At 49.3% G+C, this 10,000-nt stretch overlaps 1 protein-coding gene across 1 annotated transcript in view; it reads left to right on the top strand.

Annotated features, from left to right (window-relative positions):
• Positions 1-10,000, top strand: part of phkb (phosphorylase kinase, beta) — a 182,443-nt gene that overhangs the window by 34,335 nt on the left and 138,108 nt on the right. The window contains exons 7-8 of the mRNA XM_083652929.1: positions 1,755-1,870; positions 9,114-9,177. Coding sequence (XP_083509055.1) covers positions 1,755-1,870; positions 9,114-9,177 — 180 coding nt within the window. The remainder of the gene's footprint in view (positions 1-1,754; positions 1,871-9,113; positions 9,178-10,000) is intronic.

Here is a 10,000-nt window from a genome sequence, read left to right as displayed (position 1 = left end):
AAACAGGCCTGGATATATATATATATCCAGGCCTGTCACACATTAGAAACAGGCCTGGATGTGACAGCCTGTGCGGGCCAGATGGCAGATGTGAGAAGCTCATTACAACATTTAAAAACACCAGGCCGCCATTTTGTTCACCAGTTGGCCTCTGGGAGGACACAGTTGATGACTGGTGGGTTCTGGCTTCAGTTGGGCTCAGTTGCTGTGACAAGTCGTGTAGTCTGTGGTTGTATAGTGTAATAACCTAAGTATAATCTTCAGGAGCCAGTGGGGTAGTGTATACTCCCCAGGCCCTTCATATGTTCAGATTTTCAAAGTTGTCTAGTGTATCATAGGCTTTACTTGACCTTGAGCGCTGAGACTGTAGCAATCAATCAGAGGCCTTAAGTCACAAAAGCTTGAGTAGCACATGCTTCCTCCGATACATGTGCAGTCGCCAGCCGCTTCTTTTCACTGGCTACCCAGCCCCCCCCCCCACTCATTTGATTGGTCGGCGCCGCACGCCAACTACGCCTCACCGCCCTGCCAAGCCACTCCTCCGAGCAACAGAGTTCTATTTTGACTGGTGCCTGCCTGGTTGTCAGGGGGGGGCGGAGGGCAGCGAAAACTCAGCGCCCCGAGGGCAGCGCCACGTATGACGGGGAGGGGGCGACCAATCAAATGAGTTTGGGCGTGGTTTCCTCTGAAAGCGGGTTGCCAAACGGATACATGCGACCAGGACTCATCCTCTTAATCCAGCTTCCCACCCACAGAGACGGACAATTGTGCCTGTGTGGACGGCCGACCCAGAGAAGAGTCCCGACATCTCCATTCACTCCAATGGACCAGTTTTTTTCCAGGAAGTAGAAAGTGGAACTCTTGAGTAAAACAAAAGCAGCACTGTCGAGTTGCAGCAAAATAGACAGTTTGTGTTGTACTTTGAAAGGGTTTTTCATCCCTTGAATCAAATTGTACATTATCAGCTTTATTTTAGCATGGAAAAGTAGCGCGAGACCCATTCCTGGCTGTTCATTGGCTAATGAGTCTCGTAACGGACAAGCCTGTCTTTTATTGTCACACGAACACCACAATACATGCATGCGGCCACAACAAAAGTGTCCTCTGCATTTAACCCATCCAGGCATGTCCTTTCCTCCGGGGGGCAGGCCAGGAGCAGTGGTCGCTTTCTCGTACAGCGCCCGGGGACCAACTTCGGATGTTGTCGTCACTGGTCGGATGACGATGACGATCTGATCTTCTGCATGTTTTTAGTGGGGGGGTTATATACGGAGGAACCCCTGGGGGAGCACGGGGAGAACATGCAAACTCCACACAGAGAGAAAGGCCCTTACGACGAGATACCCCACCTGGGCAGTAGGCACTGAAGATATCGGGGGGAACACAACCACAGCGCCCACAGTGTCCCAGGCGAGAATCGAACTCAGGACCTTCTGACTGTGAGGCGACTGTGAGGCGACAGCTCTACCACTGAGCCACCGCTCTACCAAGACCCACCTGCTCAACACAGCCTTCAACCCTTACGACGAGATAACCCACCTGGGCAGTAGGCACTGAAGATATGGGGGGGAACACAACCACAGCACGGGTCTGGTATTTTGGTCCTCCGCTGACGCCACTCTCTTACTAGAGGACACTAGGCCGACCAAGCCGGCCCGGAGGTAAAAAAGGGGGATCGAACCTGTGACTCCTGCGCTACCCACACGCCCTGATGTGTGTTGTGTTTGTTGTGTGTGTGTTGTGTGTGTGTGCAGGTGTCGTTCATCCAGAACCTGGTGTTCTGTGTGGAGAGAGCCTACAGGGTGCCCGACTTCGGCATGTGGGAGAGAGGCAGCAAGTATAACAACGGCAGCACCGAGCTGCACTCCAGGTCTGTAGCAACACACACACACACACACACGCACACGCACGCACGCACGCACACACACACACACACACGCACGCACGCACGCATGCACACACACACACACGCACACACGCACGCACACATGCGCAAACATACACACACATGCACACACACACGCAAACATACACACACACACACGCACGCACACACACACACACACACACACACACGCACGCACACATGCGCAAACATACATGCACGCACTCACACACACACACACACACACACACACGCACGCACATGCACACACACACAGAAATCCAGCAAAACAGGCTAAAATAAATGGACACACTAGGGTTCAGCTGGAGTGAAACTGGCTATAGTCGTTATTTATTACTGATCCATTGTTGAGTTGAAGAGAAGTTATGTTTTACCTCTGTCTGTCTGTCTGTCTGTCTGTCTGTCTCTCTGTCTGTCTGCCTGTCTGTCTGTCTGTCTGTCTGTCTGTCTGCCTGTCTGCCTGCCTGCCTGCCTGTCTGCCTGTCTGCCTGCCTGTCTGTCTGTCTGTCTGTCTGTCTGTCTGTCTGCCTGCCTGCCTGCCTGCCTGCCTGTCTGCCTGCCTGTCTGTCTGTCTGTCTGTCTGTCTGTCTGCCTGCCTGCCTGCCTGTCTGTCTGTCAGCAGGATATCTCAAAACGTTACCAACGGATTTCCACTAAACTTTGTAGGAAGGTTGGTCATGGGCCAATGACGAACTGATTAACTTTCCACGCCCACTAGCCAAAAGGGGGTGTGGCAATCGCCATGGCCAATCACAAAAAGGTGCTTACCATAACCTCCACATGGATTCACGTAACACCATCATAGTTCATGCAAGTTTATGAAACAGCAAAGTTTGCCTTTCAGCAAGATAACCTTCACAAATGAGGACCACTTTTAGGATTTTTGATGCGTAAACGATTTTCAGAAAATGCTTCAAAAGTCCTAAAAGATTTGTGGAAGATGATCTGTTTCATAAACCTTTGTTAACCACAGACGTTATGTCATGCATGTAACACAAATTCCCATACAAAAAAAATCCCATTGCCTTTTACCCGTGAGAACCAGGAAGTGCAGGGACTTCTGGGTAAGCCTACAAAAATATGTCATCCCCGCGGTAGTCCACTGTCTTCAGCCAGTGACGTCAGAGTTGTTACTAACCGATTTATCCTCCAAGGTCAAACTGGCCTCTAGTGTCTCGATACGGATCCTCAATTTCTGCCGTTCCTTATCTCCACAAAGTCTGTTTTTCCCCCTGCAACAAAGCCAGGCTGTTGGCAGCAGCTTGCCAAGATATCCACAAGGAAAAGATAACAAATGTAATGTAGTGAAGAGGCACTGTCTTTCCCCCACTGCCGGCTATTACAATTACTGTCATTAGACGTGTGCTTGCGATTGCCTAACAGCCATTAGCATGCGGTTGCAAATGCGAGAGCTGTCATCTGGGAAGATTCAACACGTTAGCTTGTAAACAAGATGTGGACCAGACGAGCAGGGATCTGTGGTCCCAGAGGAGGGCCAGTGGGTAGAGAGGCTGTGGTCCCAGAGGAGGGCCAGTGGGTAGAGAGGCTGTGGTCCCAGAGGAGGCCAGTGGGTAGAGAGGCTGTGGTCCTAGAGGGCCAGTGGGTAGAGAGGCTGTGGTCCTAGAGGAGGCCCAGTGGGTAGAGAGGCTGTGGTCCTAGAGGCCCAGTGGGTAGAGAGGCTGTGGTCCCAGAGGAGGGCCAGTGGGTAGAGAGGCTGTGGTCCTAGAGGAGGCCCAGTGGGTAGAGAGGCTGTGGTCCTAGAGGCCCAGTGGGTAGAGAGGCTGTGGTCCCAGAGGAGGGCCAGTGGGTAGAGAGGCTGTGGTCCCAGAGGAGGCCAGTGGGTAGAGAGGCTGTGGTCCTAGAGGAGGCCCAGTGGGTAGAGAGGCTGTGGTCCTAGAGGCCCAGTGGGTAGAGAGGCTGTGGTCCCAGAGGAGGGCCAGTGGGTAGAGAGGCTGTGGTCCTAGAGGGCCAGTGGGCAGAGAGGCTGTGGTCCCAGAGGAGGGCCAGTGGGTAGAGAGGTTGTGGTCCTAGAGGGCCAGTGGGCAGAGAGGCTGTGGTCCCAGAGGAGGGCCAGTGGGTAGAGAGGCTGTGGTCCTAGAGGGCCAGTGGGCAGAGAGGCTGTGGTCCAGAGGGCCAGTGGGTAGAGAGGTTGTGGTCCTAGAGGGCCAGTGGGCAGAGAGGCTGTGGTCCCAGAGGAGGGCCAGTGGGTAGAGAGGCTGTGGTCCTAGAGGGCCAGTGGGTAGAGAGGTTGTGGTCCTAGAGGACCAGTGGGTAGAGAGGTTGTGGTCCTAGAGGACCAGTGGGTAGAGAGGCTGTGGTCCTAGAGGGCCAGTGGGTAGAGAGGTTGTGGTCCTAGAGGACCAGTGGGTAGAGAGGTTGTGGTCCTAGAGGACCAGTGGGTAGAGAGGCTGTGGTCCTAGAGGGCCAGTGGGTAGAGAGGTTGTGGTCCTAGAGGACCAGTGGGTAGAGAGGTTGTGGTCCTAGAGGACCAGTGGGTAGAGAGGTTGTGGTCCTAGAGGACCAGTGGGTAGAGAGGCTGTGGTCCTAGAGGGCCAGTGGGTAGAGAGGCTGTGGTCCTAGAGGGCCAGTGGGTAGAGAGGCTGTGGTCCTAGAGGACCAGTGGGCAGAGAGGTTGTGGTCCTAGAGGGCCAGTGGGCAGAGAGGTTGTGGTCCTAGAGGGCCAGTGGGCAGAGAGGTTGTGGTCCTAGAGGACCAGTGGGTAGAGAGGCTGTGGTCCTAGAGGGCCAGTGGGTAGAGAGGTTGTGGTCCTAGAGGGCCAGTGGGCAGAGAGGTTGTGGTCCTAGAGGACCAGTGGGTAGAGAGGCTGTGGTCCTAGAGGGCCAGTGGGCAGAGAGGTTGTGGTCCTAGAGGACCAGTGGGCAGAGAGGTTGTGGTCCTAGAGGACCAGTGGGTAGAGAGGCTGTGGTCCTAGAGGGCCAGTGGGCAGAGAGGCTGTGGTCCTAGAGGGCCAGTGGGTAGAGAGGCTGTGGTCCTAGAGGGCCAGTGGGTAGAGAGGTTGTGGTCCTAGAGGGCCAGTGGGCAGAGAGGTTGTGGTCCTAGAGGACCAGTGGGTAGAGAGGCTGTGGTCCTAGAGGGCCAGTGGGCAGAGAGGTTGTGGTCCTAGAGGACCAGTGGGCAGAGAGGTTGTGGTCCTAGAGGACCAGTGGGTAGAGAGGCTGTGGTCCTAGAGGGCCAGTGGGCAGAGAGGCTGTGGTCCTAGAGGGCCAGTGGGCAGAGAGGCTGTGGTCCTAGAGGGCCAGTGGGTAGAGAGGCTGTGGTCCCAGAGGGTCAGTGTGCAGAGAGGCTGTGGTTCCAGAGGGCCAGTGTGCACTTACTTAGGGTCAAGGTTGGGGTGTCTAGGCTGTAGAATATTATTATTATTATTCTTTTTTTTTTGCTCAAATCGACTCTACCTTGTGTTTCCTTTATTGTTTCCTTTCTTATTTAAACTCTGTTCAATTTTGTTTATTGATCATGTTTGGTTGGTAGATTTAGCTAGATGCACTTGACTTAAAGTCCACAGCAACTGTTTCCCCATCTCTCTCTCTCTCTCTCTCCCTCGCTCTCCCCTCTCTCTCTCTCTCTCTCTCTCTCTCTCTCTCTCTCTCTCTCTCTCTCTCTCACTCTCTCTCTCTGTCTCTCTCCCCTCTCTCTCTCTATTTGTCTCTCTCTCTCTCTCTCTCTCTCTCTCTCTCTCTCTCTCTCCATCTGTCTGTCTCCCTCGCTCTCCCCCATCTCTCTCTCTCTCTCTGTCTCTCTTCCGCTCCAACTGTCGACAGCAGGAACTATTGCATCGTACTGCTGTTGTGTTGCTGTTTCCTAACTTCCCCTCTACGTTTCACCTCATATTTCCCTCCCCAAAGCATCCTGTGTGTGTGTGTGTCTGTGTGCACGTGCACGCGTGTGTATGTGTGTGTGTGTGCTCGCGCGTGTGTATGTGTGCGTGTGTGTGTGTGTGTGCCTGTGTGAGGTGCTGACAGCCTCTCAGCTCTATGCTCAGCAGCAGAAAATCGATCGCCTTTCTCCAAGCCCACATGTACACAGTAGCTATAGCCTACCTACCGACCATTGTTGCACATTTACTCGAGTGTGTGTGTGTGTGTGTGTGTGTGTGTGTGTGTGTGTGTGTGTGTGTGTGTGTGTGTGTGTGTGTGTGTGTGTGTGCATTTTTTATCCGCATTTTAGATTTGCGCATTAAAAACCAGAGTGGAAACATTGCAAGATTTAAAAAAGAAAAACTCGAAATATCGCAAAAAAAAGTTTTTACGCTGGGGGAGGTGGAAACGTTGGTGTATCAATACACTGCCATTTAGTGCAGTGGAAATGGATTAAGTGAATCTTCCGCTGTCTGATTAACCTTCAGGTAACCAAACTCCATTCAAAAACCATGCATTTCACGTTGCCATCATGTTGCCATGTTGGCATCATCAGTGACATCATCAGTGATGTCATAAATCCCACAACATGTTGCGCCCATGGCGCATCGTTTCCACCGTAGAAATCGTGAAATTGTCATTTTATGGTTTGATGATAGCAAGATCATTCATATTGCACAATTCGACACAAAGCTGCCCCAAAAATAGTATTTTTGGGTTGGAAATAGCGGCCATCTAGGACAAATCTTGATTTTTATATGGTTATAGGTTTGATCATTGTGCCAATGTTGGTACTTCTTCCCAGATGTGACTGATGTTTCTTTAATCTGCTCCACTAAAGAGCCTTTAAAGTCGAGGTGAACCCGTTCGTCACGTGCATCTGAGTCCGTTTCAGACTGAAAACAAATTGAGAGGCGGACCATATACGGTGTCGATGATTTGATTTGACAATTCTGTCGACTGGCTTTGGCATTGGTCAATCATGGCACTAGGTGCCATTTTCTACTTCATTTGTAAGAGAAAATTATCCTGAAATGAAGATTTGATTGACAGCTGCATGTCGTGATATGATTGGTTGAAATGGGGTAGAAATGTGATAGTACTAGGTGACGTCAGCAAACTGTAGATTGCTGTTATCAACAGTGTTGGGCAAGTTACTTTCAAAATGTAATATACTACATATTACTAGTTACTTTCATTTGAAAGTAATAAGTTACTTTACAATATTACTGTCTGTGTAGAGTAACCTGTTACTTTTTACACTACTTTTGCATTACGTTCACTGTAATAACAGCAGTAGCAGAATGACATCACCGCCCTGGAACCATCCCGAGAAATAATTTCAACCGTCTTGAAGTCAGTGTAAACAATCCAAAATTCTAAATGTTATCCTTTTCCTTTGTTATTGTCACTTATATGGTTATTTGCATAAAAACACACAGTTTGATTAGGAAAGGATTTAAATATGTGCTTTGATTTAAAATATAATAACTAAATTTGTAACTTGAGTTACTTGACAAAGTAACTGGTATAATATTACTGAAATCCTAGAAGTAATAAGTTATATTACTGAGTTACTGCTAAAAGTAATATATTACATGTAATATGTTACTTTTGTAATGAGTTACCCCCAACACTGGTTATCAATGAAATCTTGAAAAATGAACTTTTGATGTGAAAAAGTGTGAAAAACTAAAGAAATAATATTTGTGTGATTTTTTTTTGGCATATATTATTAAATAGGTGCACTGCATACCCAGGTATTTGAACTAAAAGAAAAGAAAAGTCATTTTTGGGTTCAGCTTGACTTTAAAGATGCTCAAAGACGGGAGGACTTTGACGGCAGCAGTGGCTCTCAAACATGTTTTGCTTCCGTACCCGATTTCCCTGATCTCTGAATCCACGTACCCCCATCCAAGTACCCGACTACAACATTTTGCTTAGAAAACTGCAAGAGAAAAGCACAATGCATAATGATGCAATGAATGCATGATAAGCCACTTTTTGAAGAATAGAACATTACTTAATGAGAAGTGGGAGTGAAAGATTTGCAATTAGTGTCTCGTGAACACATTTATTTCCCCCTTTCTCTCAAGTCCCCCCTGTAGTACCTCCACGTACCCCTAGGGGTACCCCAGTTTGGGAACTCCACGTACCCCTAGGGGTACCCCAGTTTGGGAACCACTGGAGAACGCATCATATCAATGAATGTCCTCACTAAGATATGTAAACGTGTGTGTGTGTGTGTGTGTGTGTGTGTGTGTGTGTGTGTGTGTGTCGGTCTGTCTCTGTGTCTCTGTGTCTGTGTCTGTGTCTGTGTCTCTGTGTGTGTGTGTGTGTGTGTGTGTGTGTCTGTGTGTGTGTGTGTGTGTGTGTGTGTGTGTGTGTGTGTGTGTGTGTGTGTGTCTGTGAGCTCTGTTCCAGGCTGAATTAGCCCTCCGCCCTGTGTATTTCTTCCACATTGATTTGGACTCCCCTAATGGTATTGAACACATTTTGAGATGTCAGCAGGATCTCCAGGCGACCAACTTTTCTTTTCTCCTCCTCCTCCTCCTCCTCCTCCTCCTCCTCCTCCTCCTCCTCCTCCTCCTCCTCCTCCTCCTCCTCCTCCTTCTCCCCCCCTCTCAGTCTCCTCTCCTCTGGGGAGAGCTTGGGCTTGGCGGGGGCAGAAAGGGAAACAGAATGGCGCTGAAATTGATTCACATTTTTGTCTGCGTCGCAATCACGCTAGCCAGCCGCTGTGAAATTCAATATACGTATTTTTTTTTTTTAAAGAGATCCATTATCTACAGTAGGCTGCGATCCAAGGAGCCATCAGTTCTATTGAATGCTTACAGATAGCCGGGTGAGATTCAAACCATCCACTCAGGCCCCCCCCCCGTCTGGCCTGCTGCACACCGCCCTATTGCTTTTTCCAGACACTTTTCAATATAGACGGTTTTCATGGAATTGTGTTGCTAAGGAACCGTTTGAAACCTGGCTCATCTCCTGTTGTTTCCTGTCGGTTTGAACTCGACACAGATACAGGGATGTATACATGGATGAATTCAGAAGGAGGCGGGACTGCAACATAAGGGATGCCAACTACACTAAAAAATAATTATAAAATAATAGTAAAAATATATCTTTATTTATTACACTGTAGGAGTAACAAATATAACTGAATCATTTCCTTCCCCATAAAGATGTTTTTTTTTAAAGATATCCATTAATTTGCTGAGGCCCCCCTCGGGGGTCCTGGGGGCCCCCACTTTGAAAAGCACTGATTTAGGGGCCCGGCAGAGCAGCACTTCTTACTGTTGATGATCGGTCTCTGCGTCTTCTCTCTGCAGCTCCGTGGGTCTGGCTAAAGCGGCGCTGGAGGCCATCAATGGATTCAACCTGTTTGGAAACCAGGTATTTGAATAGAGTCGCACCAAAGTCACACCCACTTCTGGTTTAAGCATATGAACCAAGGGAATTCATGTACCATTCTTTTTCCCATAAACATTTCGTAAAATGATAAAATCTATATCTCTATACATTTGGCAATGTGGGTTCTGTTTGTTCTCTGTTCACATTTTTGTCCCACTGATGATATCATCAGTGATGTCATAAGGCGACACACACACACGCACACACACACACACACACACACACACACACATTGTGGCATTGTGACATCACATCATAAGGGGGCACACCCCGCTCCCCCACTGATGATGTCATCAGTGATGTCATAAGGGGACACACACACACACACACACACACACACACACACACATTGTGGCATTGTGACATCACATCATAAGGGGGCACACCCCGCTCCCCCACTGATGATGTCATCAGTGATGTCATAAGGGACACACACAAAGGGAGTCATTGTGACATCACTGATGATGTCATAAGACTGATGATGTCATTAGTGATGTCATAAGGGGGCACACACACACACACACCCGCGCGCATGTAAACTTAAGGGCAATAACATTTTGTGAGCAACACACACACACAACCATGTGCCAATAGGGCAGGCGAGGCCACGCAGCAGCTGAGCTGTGGGCGAGGCCGCACGAGTGAGCCTAGGAATCGAGCACGCCTAGTATAATATCAATGCTGCTGTGGATATTTCTCCTCTGATCGCTTGTGAAATGAGGGGTTGAGCCTGCAAGTGGATTTTGTCACCGGGCCCAGCTTGTTGAGAAAATACATTTCTAGAGGATGCTGCTTTATGGTCCAT

Source organism: Poromitra crassiceps, assembly GCF_964638095.1.
Source record: "Poromitra crassiceps genome assembly, chromosome: 16".
Taxonomy (NCBI): Eukaryota; Metazoa; Chordata; class Actinopteri; order Beryciformes; family Melamphaidae; genus Poromitra; species Poromitra crassiceps.
Note: the sequence above shows the minus strand (reverse complement) of the source record. Positions and strands in the feature narration are given on the sequence as shown.